Source organism: Perca fluviatilis, chromosome 10 (genome assembly GCF_010015445.1).
Source record: "Perca fluviatilis chromosome 10, GENO_Pfluv_1.0, whole genome shotgun sequence".
Taxonomy (NCBI): Eukaryota; Metazoa; Chordata; class Actinopteri; order Perciformes; family Percidae; genus Perca; species Perca fluviatilis.
The window spans coordinates 27,157,600-27,184,806 of record NC_053121.1 but is presented as its reverse complement, the minus strand read 5'-3'; the positions used below and the strand labels follow the sequence as shown (position 1 = coordinate 27,184,806).

The 27,207-nt window shown below is 39.6% G+C and overlaps 1 protein-coding gene across 3 annotated transcripts in view; it reads left to right on the top strand.

The window, feature by feature from the left end:
* Positions 1–6,245: 6,245 nt before the first annotated feature.
* Positions 6,246–27,207, top strand: part of gfra4b (GDNF family receptor alpha 4b) — a 45,889-nt gene continuing 24,927 nt past the window's right edge. Inside the window, exon 1 of one of the 3 annotated variants that reach the window (XM_039814296.1) lies at positions 6,246–6,666. In XM_039814296.1, the coding sequence (XP_039670230.1) occupies positions 6,624–6,666 (43 nt within the window). In that variant the 5' untranslated portion in view covers positions 6,246–6,623. The remainder of the gene's footprint in view (positions 6,667–27,207) is intronic. The other 2 variants (XM_039814295.1, XM_039814294.1) reach the window with 2 other exon arrangements.

Sequence of the window (27,207 nt, the reverse complement as noted above, 5' to 3'; positions counted from 1 at the left end):
GACGTGCGGTGAATAGCGTGAGTTCTCATCGAAGTGTCAGAGAAAACGAGACATTTATAAACACACAAAAATCTGCACACACACTTGTTCCCACACCCACACATATTTTGGTGTGTGCACTCGCATTCACAATTCCCAGGAGCATGAGTTATGGATCTTAACACACAGAGCTGTTGATCCAGGTGCCATCTGATTATTGTTGGCCACCAGGAGTGTCAGGAAATCAGTGATAGATGTTCACGGATAACCTTATCACCCCCTTAAACCTACCACAGAGATAGATTGCCCCTGCTGGAAAAAAAGAGTCTCTCATGAATTTAACATTTGTGACAGCCAACGTAACCTGATATTTTTTTACCCTTTTTCCAAGGCTCCTATCATCTTTAAATACATAAGTGATAATAGCTGAACTCTAAGGTGAAAGAAAGGGGAAGGTGTTAAGGAGATTACACTGCAGTGAAGCTAGTTAGGAGCAGATGCATGTGTCCTATATTCAGCTGTTAAAGAAAGGAAGGATTAGGAGGAAAACCATTGAGACTGTGGTGTTGCAGCAGCATTTGGTGCGAATCTTCACTGTGCTTACTATTAGAAAACTATTACAATCTTTATTTCAACACGGAGGCCCAATTCCAATCCGGTCCCTGCACTCTCCCAATCCGTGATAAGTGAAACTCTGTGTGGAGTCACACTCACAACTGAAGCACCCTTCATTAAGGTGTAGGGTATAAATTCAGCGACAAGCTTTGGGACGAACTTCCCACTGGAACAGGACCTGTCGTTACGTTTTGTAACCATGGTTTCAGATAAAGCAGCAACTGTTATACACAGCACTAATAAGGCTACATTCACTCCACAGTAGGCATTAGTCTATGGAGAAAATTCAGAATCAGAAGAAATTTGCTATGGTGTTTTGGTGCATAAACAAGAAATATAATGAATACACAATAACAAATTACAATACAAATATTTAAAATGTGTACAATGTAACCGTTTAAAATGAATGAGCTAGGCAGGAATGTACAAACATATATTCTTTTTGAGCAAAGTTTCACAGTATTAAGAATAAAAAGAATGTACAGAGTACTACTAAACTAAGAAAGGTATGTTCCGTTTCTTACAGAAACAAATGAGGGTGCAGCGCTTGAGAGGAGTGTGGTTTGTTAGCTAGCATTGATGCAGACTCACTGTTGGAGGGAGTTGTAACCCACTTTCACTCCCCACTAATTGGTTTGGAATGACATTTATTGTGGCGGACCCACCATGCAAACGCACAAATGGAGTGAGAGTGTGTAGGGAGAGGGTGTAGTGGCCAGATTTGAATTACTGCTTGATTAATTCAGTAGCGCCCTCTCTTTTCGGTTCCATGTATGTTACATCCATATGTGTGTGTGTGTGTGTGTGTGTGTGTGTGTGTGTGTGTGTGTGTGTGTCTGTTTGTGTCTGCACCTGTGTGGTCCAAATTAGGTTTAAGAGACATCTAGGCATCCGCAGAGAAGTAACATAACCTTCCACACGGTATGCAGAGACACCATCTGTTGTAGTGAGAAGTAATGGTGTCACTGTCTGTGCAAATGTCCGCCATGTAGTCTGGCACCGCTTCGAGCACTGCTCTATTTGGCATGGCACTGGCTGTGAAACACCCTTCTAGGTTCAAAATTCCTTGCATGTTTGACAAATACTGGAGTCCCTCTTGGTTCAACAATCAAGTATGGACATGACGTCACTATCCTGGGAGCAGTATGTATGGCCTGCTTCTTAATCGACTGTGAATGTTTGGAGTTGTAGAATAAAGTCCTGAAACACATGTCACAAGACTTGTTATTGCTCACTACTATATTAACTCTTGTTTCCACCTCTAACCCACCTTTCTTCCTCCTGGCCAACACGTATCTCGAATATTACATGGATAAGAGAATAAAATGTATAAGCTTTTCATGGATTATTTCTTGCTGCAGACTTTCCATTTCCTCCTCTAAATGTCAGAAAATTTACACTATTTGGAGTGTAACATAATGCCCAACCTGAAACAACATTTCTCAAATTGGACAGTGAAGTAACATTTAAATGAAGGTTTTATGTATACTGTGACAGACTATCCAGCCTGGGTAAATGTCTGTGAAACTTTATTACCATGCTGCACAACAATGAATGGCAGCTAACGTCTTCTGAAAGAAGGACAGCAAAGCTGTGATATCTCAAATTATGGTAAAAAGTAAAGAAGAGAAACAATTAAGACAACCAATTTAAAGAAAAAAAACAGGCAGATTTTAGGAAAAATAACAATATAAGGCAAAGTCAGAATTTAAAGTGACAGTCGAATATTCGATGCTTCGATCGAAGGAGCCTGATTCGACTACCAATCTCACAGTCGAATCTTCGCAGAGGTGTTATGAAATGAGGATTATGCCATTTGGCTATATGGGGGTGCTCAATGTCTGATTTTACATATAACTACCATTTTTCTCTCAATAAGTTAAAATACAGACTATTGTGATATACTGTAAATATCAACATATAATGCTGTAAATAGAAATTTGAAAATAAAGAAACTTTTAAATAAATCTTTTTAAAGTGCGTGAATAAATCCAAGCGCTCCATGACAGATTTAAGTTTCACTTTCCATGATCTGTGACCGATGGAGGAGCATCTTGGTGGCAGGGATTTAAATCTTCAAACAAAAATGTCTGAAAAAAAAATATCTAAAGTGTGGGTGCACTTTGAAATAGTAAACAATGATCCCAAAAAAGTAACACACGAGTGCAACTAGCGGACGACGACTGACAGTCCGCTGGCATGCGAGTTTCTGTGAGAACCCAAGTCCCTGGAATCGCCACTCTGAAATCGTTTAGCAGAACGTCTTGACTAAATTGTCTGGTGTGTGCATTCTTACGATTTCAATATAAGAAATCGGTTAAATCTGTTATGTCTGTGTTTTTTTTTTAAATCAGTTATGATTTGAGAATCCTCTAGTGTGCACCAGGCATTAATAAGACACAAATGGAACAGAACCTTTGTTAAGTTGCACCTGTTTCCTGCTATAGTAGGTCAAAATGTCTGAATAGGTAGGTAAATGTTACAGGGCATTTGGTGACCTCGAGTAAATTCCCGCCTGGCTCGCCCAACTTCAAACTTAACGAGGTCTAATCAGGCAAAATAAATGAAAACACCTGTGAGGCTGTGCCAGTGATGTGTAGGAGCCCAGAATAAAAAAAAAAATCCCCCAAACTAACAAAAAATTGGCATACATCAAATGGGACACTCTACTTTGAAGCAAAGGGAAATGAGGCCACTATGCTTTGGTTTGTCATGCGAAGTTAGAAGTCTGAATTTGGCAGTAAGTGTAGCTGTATGGCTCCAACAAATATTTACAAAGGCCCTTTTTATCACGCAGTTCTGGCACTTTGACATAGCAGTGATTATGAGTACAATAACTAATCCCTCATTATTGTTGTGTCCACGCTGCTGCGGCTCACTAAGATAGGAAATCAATGTACCTTTGCCTGAAGCAAGAACAGAGAGCTGTCCATCTCCAGAGCTTAAACAGCACTTACTCTCCATATTGAAAGATTGTTAGAGAAGCAAGAAATCCTGGGCCTTTTCACAGTCACTTAATATCCCTAGAACAAAATAACAATCTTTTATAAGAGGCTTTGGTTTAAGACAGTAGTTCTCAAAGTGGTCCTTGAGTGGGTTCCAGGGGGTCCCCAACAAAAAGGGGAATAATTTATTTAAACTATAATTTCATCTATAAGTAACACAATGACAGATTGTAAAACTATTTTGCTCAGTCACTCTCTGTAATAAAACAGATAAAAGCAAAAATTCTATCAGGTTGGGGACCCTGGGACAAAGTCTTATCAGATGGGGGTCCGTGTTCTAATTTGTGTTAGTTTAGGGGTCCTTGATGTGAGTTTGAGAACCACTGGTTTAAGAGACTGAGCCGGAGCTGGATCCCAGCTGAGGTGATTCAGATCACGTTAGTTTTGGGGTAAGAAAGACAAAGCCCTCTGCATCCACAATCCACTAGGAGGGAGCCAAAGACTTTATAGATTCACAGGAAAAACATTTTCTCTCTAATTATCCTAAACTGTTGATGGGGCTTTTTCATGTTTGGAACATTTAATGTTGATTTGAATTACAAATGCACATGCACATTGCAAATATATGTACTTTACCCGAAGCTCCCTATGGCTCTGAGTCGCTTTTTAAAGATTCATAAAGCACATCTTCCCCACATTTAAGCACTCTAACTCCCAATAGAGATGGTAATGTGTTGTTCCAAATATTCTCATTGCAGGCTGGTTAGGGAGTTAAAATTACAATCGTTGAGGCGTAAAGACATTTTACAGTTACAGTCTTTCCAATCTGAGACCTCAGCAAAAATAAATAAAAACTTGAAACAACTAAGGCTCTGAAAATGCTTAATGTTGCCAGCTCATGAAAGTCCAGTGAAGCACTATAGTAGAGCAGCCATGAATGGCAGTAAAGATAACACCAGCAGGCTGAAATGGCACTTCAGAGGTCTTCATTCTGTCTTTGGTACACAGCTGGATCATCCTTTTGGACCCCTGTTGTTGCATTACAGACACTGACACACATTCACAGACATATACAGTAAACCACACACACTGAGTATGTCCAATCCAACATGGTGACCCTTAGTTATCTGCTCCTCGCCAGCTTTGTTTGCATTGATCATCTGGAAACTCCATTTGTTGTTGCCGTTTTAGAGACGCACTAAAGGGGTGAGTCAACAAACTCCAAATGCACATCCTGACCCGCTGATGTTCTCTTCCAACGAAAAGAGCTGCTGAACCATAAAATGAACAGATGGTGCAAAAATTGAATTCTTAACACTGAAAAATCAATACATTTCTGTTTCAAAACAGTGAACAGCTCTGAAAATGTGCTGTGCAGCTCTGGTAGAGACCAGGAACTGGATGCACCTCTCTGTGTGGGACTTTTTACTTTTATATGGAACAAAGAAAAAAACAGTTGAGGATAAAAGAATCTACTTTTTATACAAAATGTATTTGCAAACTTTTGCCTACACCACAGGCAGTCCAGGCGACTTCCTGGTGTTCCTAACAGTCTTTTCCTCCTGTTAACATTAGAAATGTGGTGATTTGTTTTATTAAATAGCTGCTGAGCGTAAATATGGCAAATTCAGGTGGCTCACCACCTAAAGCAATATGACTTGGGAAGGAATCTACAAGAAAGGACTGTCTGTCTGTCTGTCTGTATTTGATTGTATAACCAATTAGAGGTGTGCTGTCGACATCAATTTGTACTATGAGCTCTTAAACTTTGTGCACAGGAAACCAAAATGAAATAGGTTTCTGGTTGAGAGTGCCCCACATCTGCCTCTTCTGGGAGTTTGAGTGCTATTTCTTGTATTGATATTAATCTTTTGTTTGACATTCTGGGAGAACTGAAAGACCTCTATCAGCATAAGGACACTTTTATAGAGGATATAGGCTTATTCATTGATCATGAATACTTAGGTCTCGGATTTACACTTGTAAGACATTTGATTGTGACTGACAGGAGTCAAAATTGTGACATTTCACAACAGAGGCATACAGAATAAATATATAGGGACCAGAGTGGACCAGAAAGTTATTATCGGTATGAGCACCCCAAAATAAAATATCACTCACTCCAGCTTTATAAGCTCTTTCTGCCTTTTAATTAACTCTCTGCTAAAAAAAAAAAAAAACTCACACTTTGTAATACACTATTATATAACCAAACTAAATGACAACTGTTGGACCTTGAGCTGATAAGGGAACAAATCATCACAAATCATGAAAAGGCAAGCCAGGACATCAGCCTGTATACAAGTACGGTATGAAGTAAAAATCATGTAACATAGCCTACTTTATGTTTTTAATATTATAATAAATCTATAGGATACAATAAAAGATAGCTAGAGATAGATACTTTATTCATCTCGAGGGAAATTTTAGAAGATCATATAGAAATACTATTATAATATATTATATAATATTGGAGCATCAGTTAATGCTATAACAGTATTAAAAAATACCACAAGGCAGGTTAAGATCACCATAAACTACCACAGCCACACTCCGAGTCCCTGTATTAATATTATGATAGCCTACTGGTTTTGTTTCTGAATTAACCTTGAGCCATACTTTATCAACGCCACAGAAGCCCTGACTGTGTAATCAGGCTGTGTAATGCCCTTTCCTGCACAACGCGTTCTCCCTCTCTCCCTCCCTCTTGGCAGTGGTTCTTCCCGGCAGCAGTCAGCATCTCTCCAGCAGCGGACTCAAGGACTTGTGCGACCACCTCGACGCGCAACAGAAGGCTCTCTCTCACAATACCGGAGTCGGACCATACAGCGCACAGGACAACTTTCACTCACATTATTACGCATGGCTCTGGCTTTGAGCAAAAGCGCGACTTTGACAACGTCTTGGAAGAAACAGATGGAATAAAACACAGCAAAAACAAGCTGAAAAGAGATTTTAAAAGAGATCTCCTTCTGCCAATAATGATTTCCACACATAAAACAGCATATCCTCTTCTTGCCGTGTAATCATACAGCTGTACGTGTAGGTCCGACGCGTTATCTGAAATTCTCGTTTCAAATAGAGATGGATCTGTGGGGAGTTTATCTGTTTCATCTCATAACTTTGGGTAAGTAAAAGCGTTTCTTTTAATAATAAATAAATAAACGTAGCAAATGTTGGAATTAAATGTCTTCAGCAGGGGAAATAAATAATCCAACCAGCTCCATTAGGAGTTTGATTGATCAAATCAATCCAATAGAAGGAGTTTGTCGGTCGTTTTTCCTTTAATCTTTTGAGTGCCAAGCTGCATATTTAAAAACAATAATGTAAAAAGAAAAACTTGTAGATTTATGTATAATTGTTTTACTAAATAATAATTAAAGAACATGATTTTCCTGTTCGAGATTAGCTGGGACACGGCATTATATTTGTTATCCAAAAAGAGCGTTATGCATACGCGCACGTGCTTAAATGTGTGTCTGAATACGTGTGTTTCTGTGCTATATAAAAACTGCATAAGAACGGTCCTTTTTCCCATGGGTCAGTGTGGGTTATATGTTTTTGCTTCCTAGTTTACTTACTGCAGAAGCCCATTGCATATCCCATCGATGTTTGCATCATACAATATTTATCGTAATAATCAATAGCGTTTTACCCTTAGACCACATAATATCCGTCATATTACCTACTTTATGCTTTTAAAGTTTTATACCAGACTTGCTTGATTGTTTAATCTAGTAAAGACTCTAAAAATGACCATCCTCAGCAGTACATCAGTCATTGCAGTGTCACTGAGCTACCTGCTCTCCATGTAATTGAGCAAAGCTGGAATATCGATTTCTGTGGCAACAATCCACAGTCTGGAGAGAGGAGAGCTGTGTGTTGTTGGCTCACAGTGTATCTTTGTCACCATACACAAATATGTCAATCTCAATCCTACTGCCACATTCCTAACTGTATAATTACCCACTGATGGCCATGGCACCGGAGATAATCATTCTCCTTTTAATTGGCACCAGCTTTCCTGCTTAACAAAGGCAGGAATATGCATTATGTCTTACCCCTTTATTTATTATTAATGTCCTCTTTGGAGGTCTTCATTGGATAAATGAATGAAGACAGTAATAAATGATCAATGGAAACAAATGCACTTTGCTTTTAGAATCAGCTTTTCTCTGTGTAATGACATTTGACGGTCTCACATTTGTTGGATGATTTGGCTGGTAATGGTTGATTAGAGACAGACAGGGACAGCTTGTGCTCCAGCCATATGCTTGAAAACAACTCAAGACTGCACTTGTTTTATATAAATGTAAATATATGCAGTAGTGTTGCCCTTTAGTCTGGATAAATTACTGATGAACTGAATTTAGTTCTACATATCATACAGTTTTAGGGATGCTGATTCTATCCGGTTTAGCCATTTGCTCAAATCAATTAGCAAACACCAAAAAACCAAGTTCACACATTATCCAGCTCCTCTAACTGCTCCAGATACCTGCAAGCCAAGAGAAGGATCTCAAAACCATCACAATCTTCCAGATGTTTATGGTTCAACTTAAATGTCAGTCCATTTATTAATTAACAGAAACATTACATTACTACATTACTGTAGGTATCTGATTCATGTTGGTCTGAGCTGAGACATGAACCTTGAGCAGTCATGGTGTTCAGGTCCTGAAGAAGACATTAATCTAGCAGAGGGTCAGTTGAGAAGTTCAAACTAAATTACTGTTGCCTCCACTGTTACGAAAAATAAAAACGAATCCCAGGCAAGTAGTTGACTGTCCAAGCTTTGATCTTATCCACATGATAAATGTGCACCAGGGCTCACTTTGACAGATCCACATGAAGGCTCAAAATGATATAGAATTAAGCACAATTGCGCAGTGCAAGTCTTCTTATTTTAGGTTAGATAAGCATTTTCCTACTAACTTGAAATGGTAAAAGGGGCACCATAGTCACACACAACCATTTTCTATCAAGTTGCAATTGTAGCACAAGGTGATTGCATTTAAAGAGCCCATATTATGAAAAAAATCACTTTTTCTGGGATTTGGGTGTTATTTTCTGTGTCTGGTGCTTCCACACGCATACAAACTTGAAAAAAAAAAACATCCATGCTTTTGTTGAGTGAGATACAGGTTTCTGAATGTATCCTGCCTTCAGTCTCCAGGTGAGCTGGTCAAAATGGGCAGGGTTTTCTTCGTCAGTAGACAAAACGAGGGGGCTAAACCATGCTAGCGGTTAGCCCCCTCGTTCTCAATGGCAAAACACTGCTACAACACACACAAGTTCGCCATAATCTACAAAAGAACTACTTACAAAGTTGGAAGTGCACTCTCATTTAGAAGAAGTCTCCCGGCTAATCCTGCCTTGTACTGACTGCAGTTGGAGAAACAGCTAGTTGCTAATTGTGAGCCTTACCTAGCTACTGCGCATGTTCGACTGCCAACAAAAATGTTACAGCAGTGCGATGTTTCACTCTGTAGCTAAAACAGAGACCTGAACACAGGGTGAAAAGAGGAGCTGCAGCAATGTGCAGTACAACAAAAATATGGTGTTTTTTGAAAATTAAACCATGTAAACCTATTCTGATACAACCTCAAAATACAATTATGAACCTGAAAATTAGCATAATATGGCCACATTAATATTAATGGGTCAAACTGAAAGCACAAGCGGTGATCTTAGTGGCACTCAAACTGGTAGTTGCAGTGAAAAACCAGTAGCAGCTGACAATGATATGCAAATTGGTCATAACTCTTCTCATAATTCAACATTTTCTGATTAAGGCATGTCACAGCTTTTTAGTTTGTCTTCAGATTTTTTTGCACTTTAACCTCTTAGCTTAATCAGAGATGCTTTTTTTTTAACTGCAACAGCGGCCAGCTGCAGCCTACCATCATGCTATATATATATGTTTGATTTAATGGTTTTGACATTGTGGGATATGAACTGTGTATTTAATGGAGACAGATAAGTACTGCCAAGCATGCTATTACCTAGCATATTGGCTGGCCTCTTCTAGGGCATTTGTCATGAATCTCATTTGAAGAAGGCAGTACCCATGGCAGACATACAGCCCATCACATGCTCATGCTGTCTTCATGTGGGACAGATAGGTCAGTCATTCCGTTCCCAGTGAAACGTTGGCATTATTGGTGACAGGAGATAAAGTACCCTTGACTATGGGAGTTTTACCAAGATGTTAGTATCACTTTGACCTCATGTATGACCATAGACTGTTAATATTAATGGACAAAACATCCGGTTCGGCAAAGTGCTGCAAATGCGGAAGTGCCTTAAACCTGCATTCTATCTGAATTCCAGCAGGGTGCGACACATGCAGAGCTCAGTTTCTGTAGAAGTCTATGAGAAAGTGACCCACTTATCACTTGATTTATTACCTCAGTAAACATTTTCATAATGAGTTTATGGTCTGAATCGCTAGTTTTAAGTCTTCTGCAATACAGAATGATGTTAATTTTTTGAATTATGGTCTCGTTGATTTTAAAATCGGCAATAAAGCAGGGTGTATTTTAGGGCGTGGCTATGATGTGATTGCCAGCGAAAGTGTGTAACGTAACGTAGAGTGTAAGCAGCAGTCTATGGCTCCTCCCTCACTCCTCCCTCTTGTCTAAAGTTGTCACAGCCGCAACCAGGATGGCTGCGCTCGTAACGGCAAACTCGACGACACATAGCAGATCTCCACAAACAACACTTGGTCATGCTTGTACTGTAACTGTTCAGTTTCTTACACATCACAACCAAACCAGATAATTACACAGCACCTTGTATAATTGAGTGCTTAATAGGGATGTTGTGTCAAGTGGTCACACTGATTCAATGAGATTCAATATACTTGTTATTGTGCTCAAATTGGTGGCATTTTATGGCTTTTCTTTAAAAAAAAATGTTCACCTTATGAAACGTTAATGCAACAACTGACTTTCTATAATTAGTTATATGTATTTTTGTGATTGAGGAGAGCAAAACGACTGAGAGGGCTAGAAATTACAGTACATTTTACCTACTTACTATTATATAATGCAGTAAAATGGGTGAAGGAACAGGGAAAATGCTATGGATTTTCGCATAAAAAATAGCTGCATTAATGACCTAATGCATCTGCCCTAACGGTACCTTTACTAAACTTTTAAAATAACATATTAATCCTCAAGAGTCAGTGGTGCATCTCAAGAGCCGCATGCTCTACAGGAAATACAACTATAAGGGATATGTTTTTTTTCTATCTAAACCCTGTCAATATGTCAATATTATTCACTCACTGGCAGATCTGGGGGTTAAAGCTTTAGAGACAGAAAGGCTGTTACACTTATCCTGTGGGCTGAGTCTGTTCTCCAGCCATTGTAAAAGAAAAATGCCTTTGTCTTTAATTAGTAAGGTTTTAAAATCTGCTGTTGCGCTGAAACATTGCCATTCATCTGATGTCAGTCAATCTGATGGTTCTGGCTTTTAATAGTGACAGTATTCAATTGTCTTACATAATCATCATCAAAGCTGCTCACAGTTGAAAAGACTGAGTCAAGCAGTGACATTGTCAAGGTCTGCTGGGGAAGGGTTAAAACCAAAGACATTCCATTGATTAGGCGTGATGCATGTGGATGAAAAATAAATGAGTCTGAATTTAAAGCCCTAATCCATTATCTATATTATATCACAGTTAACTCATTACTGAATGTGTTTACATCTTGAGATTTATGTGATTGAAGGCACTCTGTCAGGACAAAATGACCAACAACAAGTAATGCGAAGACACAGAATACAACTCCTGTCTATGTTACATTTATATTTCATGTTGTAAAATGCTTAGTTTGCCACTAAAAACAGGACAGACCCTAATTTATAGTTACAAAAGATGGTAAAAGCTGTAAAAACCTAATTGTCTATTCATTCATAATATTACATTTCCATCCTCATGTTCAACAGGCTTTACTACTGCTTAAGCAATTCTATTCTTATAATTTCACAAACCAATTATGTCTCATTTGTTTCTGTACTTCAGTACTTAAAGCTTCTGCGAAATCAACACTGGATCAAATTGCTATGTGTATGTGAAAAGTCTTGATTGTGGTGATGAACCCAGAGACCCTATTTACACCTGGTTTTAAATGCGTCTTGGGTGATCGGATCAAGTGGACAGAGCTAAATACAAGTGTAAATGATCACAAAGACGCATTGTGATCCGATCACTCAAACCACTAGCACACACAAACCGTTGTCTGGGACCCATTTGACCACACATCTTTTGTAGTTTAAATGCTAATGTGTCCTTATTCCCGACAAGGACATGACAGCAAAATACGTCACCAATCAATGCAGGATGTGGTTGTTGTTTTGGTGACAGCGCAGCAATGCTCTAGAACTTGCCCATTTTATGACCAGTTGAACAACATTTTGCTAGACTTTCCATTGTTTTGCCCTATGGAAGGAGATGTGTTGGCTTCTGCTGACAGCGATATCTACAGCTGTACCAACACAACCGCTAACGTGACTGGCAAGAGTGTGGATGTAATAATTGTGCGTGGGGCCCTTTGACCTTTGAGCAGAAGTCACATAGGCAGTAACAAAATCTGAACACAAGTGGTCAGCTGGAGATGCATTACAGATACAGGTGCAAACAGTGATGTGTCCGAAACACATTTTAAAACCAAGTGTAAACAGGGTCACAGACACAACTCTGCAGGTCCCCTCAGTTTTACAAAGCATTTTGGTGTCTTTCAGCTAATTGTTTTTCAGATACAGCAGGCAGCTGCCCAAAACTCAACACCGAACAGAAGGCAGACAAAGCTACTAGCTGGTTATCATAGCCTAAACTATCAAGCTCGCAAATATCATGGAGAATAGCACTAAACTTACTATTAAAAGAGTACAGCACCAATGTAACATGGCAACTTCTATAAAATTGTGGGACTCACAATGGACAGTTTTATTTTTTTAGCTTTTTGATAAAGGATCAAAATCGATGGAGCAGAGCCAGGCATATTATATTTTTATTCCTTTCATTTTTCTTCCCTGTCAAAACACAACCTACCTACCTTACCCACAATGCAACGCAAATGCCAACAGTGCGGTTTGAGATTTGGGTGTGTTATGCTAGTGCTTGATCTAGCTCACTTCTTTCTAACCCTACATACCAAAATTTATTTTCATTTTCAAACTTTTAGTCTCCCTCTGGAGCCACAAAACGCACATACAACATGCCACAGTACTGCCAATACCTGTAAACAGACTTTGATGTGTAAGATGTGCGCTTGGTGTTTAAGATTCTGCAAATTCTATAAATAGTACCAGTGCATGCATGCTAAGAATATGTTTACATAATGATATTGTAAGCCACAGTGGATATATTAAATTGCATATTGGGGTTTACAAAATCATGTAAATGATTTAAATAAATATCAATACTATGTACAAGCAACACCCTACAGTAGCCCATAGGGCTAGAATAACATCTTCCTTTCATTTGCCTTTTCCCCTGTGTTTAAACATAAGTAAACTCTCAGATGCAGTGTCTTGTTTAAAGGAAAATGCTTGTCGTTGCTTTGTTAGATTAAGCCTGGCCTATGCAACAGTAAAGGTCTTGGCAAGAAAAATCCCACTGTGGTAAAAGCTGGAGGAACATTCAAACTCATGGTGAGATGCTTTGTTTTCGTAGAAAAACTTAACACTGTGTGGTTGAAAATCGATCTTCCGAACAGTACATTTTGTTTTGTTTGATTTAATGCTTTCTGTGAACTGCTGAGCAAGCAGTTAGTTTCCATCAGTCTACTAGTTGCATTATTGGATGAAATGTTGTGGGTTTAGTGAAATAAAACACACTGCAAACGGCAGTAGAAAGGAGATGCTGTTCAGTTTCTTGAAGATGCCTCAGGATTAAGTCAATTAAACATCTGGGATGGACATGCTACACTATATATTCTCAATTACATGCAGTATCTGCTTCCACCCAACCCCCTTCCCCCTTTCCTTTGGCTGTCACAACATTACCCTCAATTATCATGTTTCTGGTCAGTGTCCGAGATCTCAAGTCTGATTCTTGCTCTCTTATACTGGCAGGTAACGTTCAAAAGTGAAATAAGGGGAAACTAAAAACAGACTGCATCACTGTCACTCAGATGAAATAAAAAAGCACCAGTGGTCATTATCTAACTTAAGTGACAGTGATATATTCACAGAATGGGTTTCCTTAAATCTGCATAACACATAGCCAAGCTTAGTAGCCTAGAAATCTAGACGCATCCTAGCAGCAGCAAATTTAATTTGCAGCCATGGGGGTCTAGGCACTCTCCTTTGGCTTGCGAGCCGGAAAAACCAAACTCTAGTCAGGCCAATCACATCGTGTATAGAGTCAGTGGATGGGCTTATGGCTGCTGCTGCCGGGAACAGCGGTCTTGGAGTTAAATTTTTCTTTGAGAAAAGAACAAAGAACGGCACTGAAATCATTCTTAAAAAAAGAAGATGTGTTCGGAGTTTTGCCGACCGGATACGGCAAAAGTTTAATCTATCGACTAGCTCCGCTACCTTCTTTGTTGCTCTGCCTGGTTGTAGCGCTATCCTATTGCGTGCAGAGGGAATCTGAAGGACAACCATTTATCCCGCTCCTCGGATTGAGCCCTGTCAGTGGTGAGTTCCCAGACCCAACATCTTGATGTGGGTTTGGCTTGTCAGGCTACAAGCTTAGAGCTAGAAGGTGAAAATTACACAGTATTTGCATAACTAGGGCTCCTGATCGGACTAAAAGCAGCATCTCCCTCTCCATTAGACCTGTTAGGAAATTCAGAAAATGGTTCAGAGGTTATAGACATACAGTGGCCTCTAAGGGCCAAACACAGGCTCATTAACACAGAGTATGCCGGTGGTTATCCAGAGAGCAAGACTCCTTCAGACAAGGAGGTACAGCCTCATTGTGACACAATTTCAAACGGAGGGCTTAAGCTCCAATTTCTTGTTGTATTTCTGGGACACTGCTAAATCTATTTGGGGTGAGTGAAGTTTTATGAAGATAGAGTGAAGCAAATTTTGGAAGAGTACATGCGACAAAGGTCCAAGGAGATATTTTCTGGTCTCCCCCCTCTAGTTAGCTGAGTGTGAAATTAGTATTTTCATTGCACACAATGCCTACAATACTGCCACTGAGTGGGCGTAAGTTATTTCACTTACTTACTTTCGTCGAGGGACAAACACCGGTGTGGCATCAGCAATACGCTCAAAACAACACTGCAGTTTTCTATTGGTGCAATTTAGAGACATAATCCTCTTAAAAATGATAAGATAAGATGTGGACTTTACTTTTACTCTATGTATATAACAATGCTCTCTCTTGATGTAATAACCTTCAGTCAATGTTGAACTTCTTTTTGATTAATATAGTGAGTTTTCTGTTTCCTCTTTGACTTGCTGGCATTAATAACCACAGGGGGCAGACAGTGAGTGACTTTTTGATAAACCAGTCATCTGTCCTATGTTATCTCCATGCAAATAGGACTGACAGCTGCTGATATTCATTCCTATTCCGCTTTCCAATGTTCCTGCTGTGAAGAGCTGCTGTATCATATAGTGGTCAGCTTTTTGGGGAGCCTTTGTTTTTTTTATAGTAATAAAAGCTTGAAAGTAAGCAGTTATTTTATAATTCCCCCCTTCTCTCACTTGGTAACCTATTCTTGCCATAAACATTGACACATTATGTTGCCCCATAAGTTTTCAAACATATCAAAGTCTTAAGTGGTGTGAGTTAAACACTGAAAAGAAATTGTGATAAAAGTTCATAAACTGACCTCAAAGCTTAGACAACGGTGCTTGCAAATGATGGATGCAGCATCCTTGTTATCATTGTGGTCCCAACACAGGATTTCGGACAGGCAGGATGAATGAGCTCACCAACTGAGCTTTTTGATATCTGTAGCTGTGCATATGTGCTGTATTATTGCTATTATTTGATCAACATAAGTGCCGCCTCAAACTTTATAGTATTTAATTACCATTATATTGTTTGTTTACATGCACAGGCAAGTGAATTATACTTCAGGCAGCAAAAGGAATAGCTTCTTATCAGCGTTCCCAGACTAGACCATATACCAGCAGAGCTATGACAGCAAGCAGTTTTTTACCGAAATTAATTCGGCATCTTTATGCCTAGAAGGAGCTCTTCAGTTAATCAAATCAGTGAAATCAGTTTGTGGCTTCGTCCTGGTCACAATAAAAAGGAATGACTGGAAATGCTTGTTTGCACAATATAAATTGAATTATTGTCTACACCGAGAAATAGTATTAGAAACCGAAATAGTGTAACCTCGCAGCAATCCATGGAGGCCCCGCGTCCTCACTCTAAACCATGTCACTTGTACTATGTCCCCAGTAGTACCGTCTACTGAATGGGAACAACAATTAGTCCAGGAAAATAGGGTCCAGGTTGAAAAAACCTGAAGTTACCCTTTAAGAATCTGTTTGCTTTGGTCTGGATATTCAATACATGTTTGTGTCTTGTACATTTTGTTCCACCAAGCCCCCTCATAAGGTGATTAGTCAACTTGCGCTGCTGTATAACCTTGTAATGTGGAGATGATAGAGGTTGATCTAAGCGCTGCTCGATTCCTCTAGTGTTCAAGGAAAGGAAACACGCCATTACCAAGGCATCAGACAGGAACCGGCTGGAGGGCACCTGTCTGTGTGAGCTGCAGTGGATTTACAACATCTGCTCCATGCAGCAGAGGATGCCACCCCGGTTCACCACTACTTGATTAATTATTTTAGAAACAGGGAATGACACAGCCAAGAAATTGCAAATTGTGTGCACAGAAGATTTCATCACAGAACCTCAGGAAGAAGTGTTTACTTACTCAACATTTGAACTTATCTAAACATGAATGATTGTGTATTATGAAGGAGATTGGCAAGCTTTACTACACATTTATATGTGGCTGGAAACCTTAGTGAGCATGTTCTACGTTCACAACTTTCTTCGACACAGCAGTACTTCACATGTCTCACTAATGGCCAGTGTGTGACGAGATGTTGGCCCGGCTTGTAGAGGCCTTTGAATCTGTCACCACCCAGTAGATCCAACTCCCTTCCCTCTCTATGCCTTGTTAGGCCCTAATTAATTGGATCAAGAGAATGCCATTATGTGCTTGACAGCTCTTTGTGAGTGATAACTGTGAAACCAGAACCACATTCCCATGGATATGTCTCTGGAGAAGAATCACTCCATATTAGGTCCATTGACTCTCTGCCACACACATCCTGGGGGATTCAATGCTGCCATTATAAGAAGCAGGAAGACCCTACTTTGAAAGCTGCAGTGGGGTTCCAGCATAATTATCTCATTGATATCAGCCTCACTGTTCACTTTCTTTACACCATATCACAGATGTATCAAGTTACTGCTAATAAATAGCTTACCGTTGTTACTTCTACTTAACAAAAGTGTTCACAGATGTGATTTTCAATTTTGGGATTCGAATATTCATTTTAAATTTTTTTAAAGTGCATGCAGGCTGAAATTCATTGTGGTGTTTTTTAGGGATTAAGCTTCTAGCTAAATGTCCGCTACAAGCAAGCAGTCTGATGTACAGGGCTGTATGGTTATAGTACTGTAGCAGCCTGATGTCATTGTCAGGCGATTTGATAAAGGTAAGCAACAACTCCTATAACAACAAAACAGTTGCTTCATCTCTCACTTTGTCTCTTTTTTTTCTCTCTTTTTCGGAATTGGACTGTGATGGACGTTTCTTTAGCCAAATGGCGTGCTCATAGAAATAAAATGGATAGAAAGGCCATTTCTATTCAAATCAACGTAACAGAATGGTCAGAGCGGCAGCCATTTTTATGTGCAAGTCGCGGAGGTGAGGTTTTGCAGTAACAAACAAACGAGCAGTGGGGAAGTAACGTTACAAGGCAGAGAGCCAGCGGCTAAATGAGTCAAATTTAACAACTTAATGCTTCACTCACACAAAGCACACATTGCTATCACCAGATGAGTGACAGATTTGTTTGGCTTGTTTTCTGTGAATGATATGGCGGAGTTAGCAAGCTAACATTAGCCGACTAACAAGTCATCTACAAGCTGGCTGGCTTGCTGGTTCCGCTGCGAATTCATACTGCATTGGTTACAGAAAATGAGCCGAACAGCGGTCGGCTGACCCATTGCTGGTGGGTCTAACTGTCCCTCCTCCTCACTCCCGCTGCTCCTTCGGGCTGCTCTCCTCCTCTTAACACATCCATGCTCTCCTCCCAGCGAGCTGCCTGCGACATAATTTACGGCCCTACTGTATTGTCACCACGACACCTAACAACAATCGCCATTTTGTTGTGTACCAATCAAATGACCACAGCCAACATTTCAATGGCCTTTCTATCCATTTTATTTCTATGGGCGTGCTCATCAATGGCACAAAAAACACACGCTAGAAGGTAGGAAAGCCAAGCAGTCAATTGCTTGTGTTATTGCTTTTGGGATATTAATCTATTGCCCTACAGTTCTCATGGTCTGCATCATAATGAGACTCAGCTTGATATCTCTTACAGCATCAGACGTTTGGTCTATAAAAGAGGAAGGGAGCTTTGGAGCCAGGTTGAGCAGGTGGGAGGTGGGAGGAGGTTTTGCAGAAAAAACTGCTGCCTGAGATTACCTGCCTCAGTACTTTTGTACATGCCCTTCGAACCTGGGAGGGACATCTGTTTGGGGTTACGGAAAACAACATATGTTGATGCTGTGCATAACAAAAGGTCATGTAAAAGCTGATTTTGCTTTCTTCAAGTCATTACAAGGCAACAAGCCTATTCAAGCCTGGTCTTAGAAACAAAGGTTGTTTCAGGATTAATGTCCCGCTCTAAGTATCTCTTGAATGCTGCAAAGGTTGGACAAAGGGACAAGACAGATGAATACACATTGAACTTTTTGGACTTTTAATCAGAAGCTAATCCACAGTGCATGTCTCCATCTATTAATGAAACTAATTTAGACATTGTTTTTAATGATATTTCATGTACTGAAATTAAACTTGAGCAACCTTTTGGGAAATGACACCACTGAAGTCAGCTTAACACGCTTTCAAGATTCAAGATTCAGTACTTTATTGCCATGCAACTAGGTTGCTAGGAATTTGGTGCAGTGTGCTCATTACAAAAAACAAAACATTCATAGCAGGACAGTCCATGCCCGTTAAAAACGCATGTAGGGCGCCTGATTGGCTCACCGGGGGCCTCATATATATAGAGGTCTACTCATCGACGCAGCGGCCACGGGTTTGACTCCAACCTGCGGCCCTTTGCTGCATGTCATTCCCCCTCTCCCCTTTCAAGTCTAAGCTGTCCTATACAAATAAAGGCCTAAAATGCCCAAAAAATAATCTTTAAAAAAACAACACATGTAGAAACATATAGACACAACCACCCCACCCCCCCACCCTTCCTCCCCGCACAAATGCATACCATTTATCCCATAATAAAATAGATAAATGTTTTAAAAAAGGAAAGTGCCAGTGCTAAAGGACACCCTACAAGTCAGTGCAGTCCAAGAGTTATAAGTGGGAATATTGTAATTTTTTCAAGCAGGTTAATCACATTGATGTGTCCATATACATTAATTTTATAACTTACACACCAGGAATCCTTGAACAAGCAGCTGAGGGGGTGACATACGTTGCATTCAGTATGAGCTAACCTTGACAGTCTTGTTATTCAGGGACGAAGGAACGTAAGGAAAGCAATCCATGTGATTATCATACAAATGGCAATGCAGCACACAATAAAATCAAACCATGTAACCTACTGCTGGCCCGGGTACTATAGCAACCGGAATGTATCGTAAATAAGAGGTCAAATCCCTATCATTCTTCTTCTTTTGTATATTCCATCATTGTTCCTTACATTCATTAAGGATTCAAATAGGAGACGCACATATGATGTGGGTCTACTCAGTGTGTGTTGGACCCACTCGCATAAGGCAGCTGCCACAAGGTAATCTCTGGTTGTCACCGTCAGCAGAGACTCCAGTCTGCAGTGTAGTTCCATCCACTTTACTGCTAAACCATAAATTACACTGAAATATATTGAATAATTACCAAAGTTAAGTTTCTGTTTTACCTCTTTCTTTCTATATGATTGCTCCCTCTCGCCCACACAGCTATGCTTTTTCTCTTTCTCTCTCTTGTTCTTTCTTATCTTTCTCTCTTTCTTTTCCAGCAGTTGGTTAAATTACATTTAAAAGTTGATAGCAATACATTTATTTCCTTCACTGATAGAAAGGCCAGTTCACCTAAGCAGCATCATCCAATATTGGCCAGCTGGTTCTAGAAGGTTCTTTCCCCACTCTGAATTTCCAACGATAACGGCAATGCTACTTGACAAGTAGTCTCGCTTTGCCAGACCTTCCTCCACAACACTGTTGAAGAGGATCTGGCTAGTCCACACAGCATTCCGGAATGGGAGAAAAACAAATCGTTATGGGAGGTGCCAAGTGCTGCACGAAGCCCTAGTGCCGCTGCAAAATAGCATCGGGAAGGAACTTGTTTTGGTGGAACATGTGTACGTTCAAAAGGTTGTTTAAGTCTTGCAACAGAAAACTCAGATTGGACAGATAGTCTAGCTAGCTGTCTCCATTTGCCCTGCAGAGATCTAAGAAGCAGTTAACCATAGATCCACCGGATTTTAGAATTCCAACACAAAGGAAGCGTTAGGTAATGGATATCCGGTTGAAAAAAAGGACATATGGCGGAATTTCCAGCAGCAACGGGACAATCCTGGAAGTGGAAGGTCGTGGATACAGACTACTTGACAAGCAAACATAGGCTCTAAATACTACAATACCCATGAGCCTCTACTGCTGTTATTATAAAGGAGAAGCCAGTTGGAGTTGAGAATCTAATCTAAAAGCTTCTTTGTTGTATTTGGAAACAAGGCACAGCACTGTGGTTGCCGAATAAATAAAAATAGACCCAGAATGTGAAACTGAATTCATTCGTGTTGCATATTGTGTCAGTTTTCTAGCTTTTGCAGCACACATAACATAAATTTAAGGTTGGATAGGATGTTTCTTACTGAAATATACATGGGAGTTTCAAATTACGTTTTTATGTGGTGATTTTTGAACACAGTTGGTTGTCTTTTGTACTAGTGATTCAACCCGGAGAGTTTCATATCCATCTTGAAATGCTCCAACTGTGAGTCACATAACATGGAGAAAATGAATGGGACTTTTACTTCTGGAACCAGGGGCGTGCAAAATCACCCCTCCAACCTTGCAACTCTATTGAGATAGACCACTGATCCTGGTCGCAATAGGGTATAAGAAAGAAGGGAGAGAAATTCCACAAAAACACTCAATAAACAGTATCATGTGTTATGTTGAAATATGCTTTTTACACCCCCTTTGTTTAAATATTGGAGGCTGCATTAGACATGTCTGTATGCATTTTAGAGCAGTTCTGGCAAACTTAAAATGCATAAAAGCAGTACAGTGAAATTTGGATAACAGTCCACCATTTTGATGGCAAAAACCTGGGAAAAAAAAAAAACCTTGGATGAAATAACTGGAACGATGCTTGGATGTCGTGTACTTGTCATATTTTTGGTTTGTACAGAGCTTATCATATTCATTTTGTCATTCTAGAAAGTTAGTCTGTCTCTGAACAGTTTTAGATTCTTCACCATTACCTACAGAAACACAGAAATTTTTTTTTTTTTTTTTTTTTTTTTTTTTTTTTACATGGTTAATGAGTATAAGTATTAATTTTATTTTTTTTTTTTCCTCAGGATGTTCTGTTTGACTAAGTAACTATGAATTTCAGAGCTGAAATTAATTAGGACATTGTTATGGTTTATTGCCAGTGGAAGTTAAATTAAAGTGACTGAAAAAGAAAATTGTAATCATTTCATACACAGCATTGCTTTTGTTCTACAAACTGTGACAGAAATGTGTAATGGGTTTTGTCCGAATAATGGATAGCTGTTTCTGTTTAGAACAAACAGCGAACACAGGATGAAGCTGTGGAAGTTAGTGTCACAAATAGTTTTCACCAGAAGATTTGAAGAGAAACAAACGTATGTAATTTAAATTTTACATTGTATATTTGGACTAATAAGGGAAGGAGAACAGAAAATGTAATAATACTGAAAAAAGTATATAGTATATGTAAGACATATTGTGCAAGTAAAATGCACATCAATAATGAAATAATTATCAAATAGATTAGCAGAGCTCCGTTACAATCTTACAAGGCCACATGCTATGTTATGAATCACTCCTGTGACATGCTAATGAGGAGAGGCTTCACTGTGATCCTATCCTTTGTGTATTCCCAGTATGTATTTTAAGATTGCTCAGCACTTCAGCATCTGACTGTAAATTGCATCTATCGCCAACAGTTTTGTAAGCATAACTGACAGTCCTGAAGATGACAAATAGGTAGCCAGGTTTTAGATCCTTGAGGAATGACTTTGACATTTCCTTTGCAATCATTTTCGGAAGTCCCACTATGACAAACACACTGAAGCACTAGAAGAAGAGATTGCTTGTTTAGCAGTGACCGTTTGTGACTTTATACTTTAGCCTGTGTTGACTGAGGGCTTATGTCCCTTTTGATCTCTAGGCCATGTGTTTTGTAGCTCTTATTCTTTTGTAGCCTTTCATCTGAGGCTTTAAAACAGTGAATCACAAAGAAGCCGTGTAACTGAGCTACTGCAGATCACTGTTGTAGTCCCACGGGTCGCGCATGATTGACAGAGTCCTGTGCTCTGGAGTCTACCTTAATAGGTTACCATCTGGTCTTGCTGACCCACATTTCACTTTTTGTCATCTTAATGTTGGCTCTGGGTGAATGATAATTTCCCTGCACTGATACTCTTGTATAAAGTGGTTTCAGTGTATGTGTGAAGACACCAATTACAGATAGAGGCAAATGGAGACAGTAAAACTGAGATGTAAGGCAGTGCTGCTTTATAAAGGCCATGTAATACATAGATAATTGACAGTCTAGACAATTGTTACACATTACCGGTGTAGTGTGCCATCTGGACCCATAAAATTAAAAAACACAGCAAAAGTCCTTGGATTTTTTTACCTTAAAAAAACAACTAGCTATGAAAAATGCCATGTTCCAACTCTTTATCGCAGTGGAGGCAAGTGGCGGCAATCAGTCCTATCTCAAGATCCATATGTGAGCTCCTCTCACTGACGCTGCATCTTCTGTATTACAACACAACAGACAGGGCTCAAGGTTTGGAGGCATGCTGGGAGTCTGAGCAACACAGAGGACTCTGCTGTTAACGAGTCTCATCAGTAAAAGTGCCCATCAATCATCGTATTGGAATGTGTGGCCCCTCCCCACTTCTGTAATCACTCTGAGTGACAGCCACAGCTGGCAGGTATTATGGTCGTGCCACAACATCAGACCCGACAGAATGTTAACACTTAATCACTTTGTTAAGGCAGCACTGCTACTGTTCTGTAAACATGTCTCTCCACTAGGCCATGGATGTATTAAGAGAACACTAGGCACACTTATGTTTTTTTTGGTACGTTTTTTGGCATCTACTGTAAAGTAGAGCGCAGATTCTAGATTTCATTTTATAACATCTTAGTTCTGATAGTAAGTTAGTTAAAATCGGCTCAATATCGGCATAGGAAAAACAATCGGTCATCGATTCAAATGGTCGACCAAATAGTTGCATTTTGTGACAATTTTTTGAGACAGTGCAAGTACTTTTTACAACTACTCACACATGTGCGACCTGCAAATTTGCCAACATTATTTTTTTTAAATTTGATGTTGAAAAACAAGGAAGAAGTGAACCTGCCAGAGTTGGCCAATGTGTATGAGAGGGGAAGGGTTCGTGGCGTCACAATCATCGTCCATGAAGTCAACCACGGGGAAAACATGCACATGCACCATGTTTCCGTGAAAATTGTATTTATATTATGGTCACACTTACAGTTTTTTTCAATTGCTTAAGCACAATTTTGAAAACAGGGACAGTCTTTTTCAAAACACTACACACAATTAGCACAACCACACACCCAATTAGCAGAACACCTCAGACCCTTTGCAAAATGAAACACTCTTGCAAAAACTATACACTAATTTATAAAAAACATATTTTGTTACCATATGAAACACACACGTTCCATATTACTTAATCCTGTTTAAACCAGTTACATACTGCTGTTGCTAACCTAAAACACTTTTAGCAATTCTACTTCTCAGTGATTAGAGTACACAGAGAAAGTGCAAATTTACAATAAGTTCACCACACACTACACTAGACCAATGCTGCAGACTGAGGAAAATATAATTTATTTCTCTCCATATACCCAAATCAGTCAACATGTCAACATGGAGAATCACAACAAAACATGTCCCAGTTTTCATGCTACTACAGTTGTTTACCTAACACTGTTAGCTCAGCAAACAACAGACAAACATAAAATACGGTATCCAGTACAGGTTACAATCACAAAAATACACAGAAATACACAGAAAAATACTAAAAATACTTCGCCTAGCTTGATCTGGCCAGATAATTTCATCAACATCACAGGCAAACATCCTCATTGGCAAGACAACCGTCTTGAATGTCGAATCCATCCTTGCGCAGCTGCGGCGTCGACTTGGTCACAGGCGTCCTCCATGGCCTCAATGAGGGGTACCTGAGCCTGGGGCCGGAGATCGTAAACCCTCGCATGAATATGGGCCCCCTTCCTCCTTGTCGTTCTCGACCCTCAATCCTCAAATGTCACAGGGAGGATTATCAAAAGTGCTGATATGGTGCATACAATGAGCAGCTGATTACTGTAACTGTAGACAGATTTCCTGTTTCCTTCCCTCGAAATGTCCTCATGACAGATGCCACTGTATATCTACTAAGATTTGACTGACTCTTAGTCCAGCCTCCCTCAGCATCAATCCGTGGTTCACAACATGGTCCACTAGTGTTGCGCAACTTTCATTTGATAAATTTGGTCCTCTTCTTCTTTGAGCATATTCTCCGGCTTCAGGTCTCCCTCTCCCTCTTCCTCTACCTCCACCTCGGCCTCTACCTCTGGGTGGGCCTCTTCCTCTTCCTCTACCTCCTTCTCCTCCTCTGTGGATTCTCCCTCTCACTCTCAGTCTTCTTCTTCTGACTCCTTCCATTTTGGTTGAGGGCAGGTGAACTTACCTGCTGCATTTTATATAGTGCTTAAACCTGACTGGTGTGTCTACAATTAAGCAATCATGTGTTTTCATACCTGGTGGCTGTGTTTAACCAATTGGTTCATGGGTGTGTTCATTTGAAAGCCTTTGCTTTGAAATTGCAAGGAAATGACATCATGATAAATGTCTGTGTCAAATGCATACAAGTGTGTTTAGTGTTTTGCAAATCACTGTGTGTGATGTTTTGCAAAAAGTGTGAAGCTGACAATGTGCTTACAGTTGTGCAGATCTAGGCTAGTGTTTTGCTTCTTGAGTGTAATGTTTTGCTACTTGTGGGAAAGTTTTAATTTTAGTGTGTAAGCAATTGTAAAAAACTGTAAATATAATTTATATTATGGTTAATTACTTTTGCTATGTTATTTAATTACATATTATTCAATCTAATTTCATGTCAATTACTTAATTACATTACATTATTTTTTACGTACGTTGGCAAGGAAAATGCTACGTAGTGATAGCCGATAAGAAGTAAGCCTACCATTAGTCCTCCTCTCTTCCCCTCACTTTGTTTAAGGTCTCAACCCCGTCTGTGAGCTCTTCCGGTCAGCGAAGACAGGTTGGTAACCCTCGTCAGTATTTTAGTACTCGGTCTCGTCACAAAATAGACCGCATTGTTGACTCGGTCTCAGACAAAAAGGACTGGATATTTTTTCAACACCACAACTGCGGGGATAACATATAATTGCCCGTGCATTCACTGATGTATTAGCATTTTTACATCAATGCTAATGTTAGCTCTGACATTTGCCACACGCGGCGGTAACGCTCCCTCACTTGAGTGTGGGTGAGAGAGGTAGAGATGTGACAGCAGAGAGCGGAGACCCTTCTATGAAAATAAAAATACATTTAAGCTGCTTGCTTTGCCTCGCCATAAGCAAACGGCACGTTACATTGATTTTGATTTTGAATACACAGTTGCCGATCAAATATATAACTATTTACCTTGTCAAAATAAATAGTGCTTGTGTGTTTTGAATGTCGTGAGCTCTTCTCCCTCTGGCTCTCTCATCACTCAATCTTAGATAATCTTAGCTATACACTTAGTTAGATACTCCCCTTTCCGTGGAAGTTTAATCACCTTAGATATAGTATGATTGTTACAGTTTTTTCCAACTGCTTACACACAAAATCTTTTCATGTCACACGATTTTTGAAACCTCTCACTCAAAGTGCAAAACTACACAGCAAATCTCCAAAACCATAAGCTATTTCTCAGCCTTTCACTCAGCTTTCAATTGCATAAAACACTTTTTTCAAAACATTAAACACAATTCTCTACCTAAGACACAAAAATCTAACAAGAAGTGACTTGCTATCCATTTCTAAACACAACCAATCAAAACGCTACACTTATTTACCAGGGCACACACACACACTCCTCACATGTGCAAACACATTATGTCATAACTGAACACTAACCAATCATTGCTTTAGTATAGGCCTATACAGAGGCCAAAGGTCAGATTACCTGTTTGGAACAATGGATGCCAACAATAGACAGAGAGCAAGAGGAGGAGGAGGGAGAGACAGGGGATAACAACGAGGAGGAGGAGGGAAGAAGAGTAAGAAGGAGAGCCATTTCTGATGATATCAGGGAGAGAAGCCCATCTTGAGTAGCTTTACAGTGGCGTCCATACTGCATGCAACTATCCAATGACTATTTCAGCATTACAAATCAATCAAAGTGCATACAATTCTGTCCCCCCCCCGCCCACACACAAGCATGCACAAACACTCACAACACTCACAACACACACACACACACACACACACACACAAACACACATATTCTTTATTCTAAAAATGATACCTTTGTCTTACATATGTTTATACTTTTTTTTTCTTGTGTCATGCTACTGTATACAACATTGGGCTACTCTTACAGACGTAATGTTTTGCCCAATACATATTTTCTGTTTTACTGTAACATTACATTGTTTTTTACAGTGCACTTTTCAACCACTTTCAGCAGACTACTTTCTCTCTAGAACATTGTAGATATAAGCCTATGAAAGACAAAAGAGCTTTAGATTTAGAACAACAGTGTGTACATGGTATATCCAAAAATTTAGTATTATGAAAAAAGTGTTTGCCATTTGATGCAAATGCTTCATTTTGAGATGTGTTTATGGTATTTTAAATGCAGTGTTTAATTTTGAAGGAGATGTGAGGCATTTTGCATTTTGTGTGTGCAGTTTTGGGAATTGTGTGTAGAGCTTTGAAAAAAGGAGACATAGTTTTGAAAACGTGTGTAAGCAGTTGGAAAAAACTGTATTTTAGTGTTAACAAAGGAGGGAAGGAGAGCCTGTATGAGGCAGAGGCAGTAATACAGCACTCTCTGAAAATCTTAGAGTTGCAAGCTTTAGCTTAGGGGCAATTAAACTTCTCAAGTAAATGTGGATTTTGCTTAGGGACGGGTTGGCTCAGTGCTTAGCACAACTAATCAAAGGCTC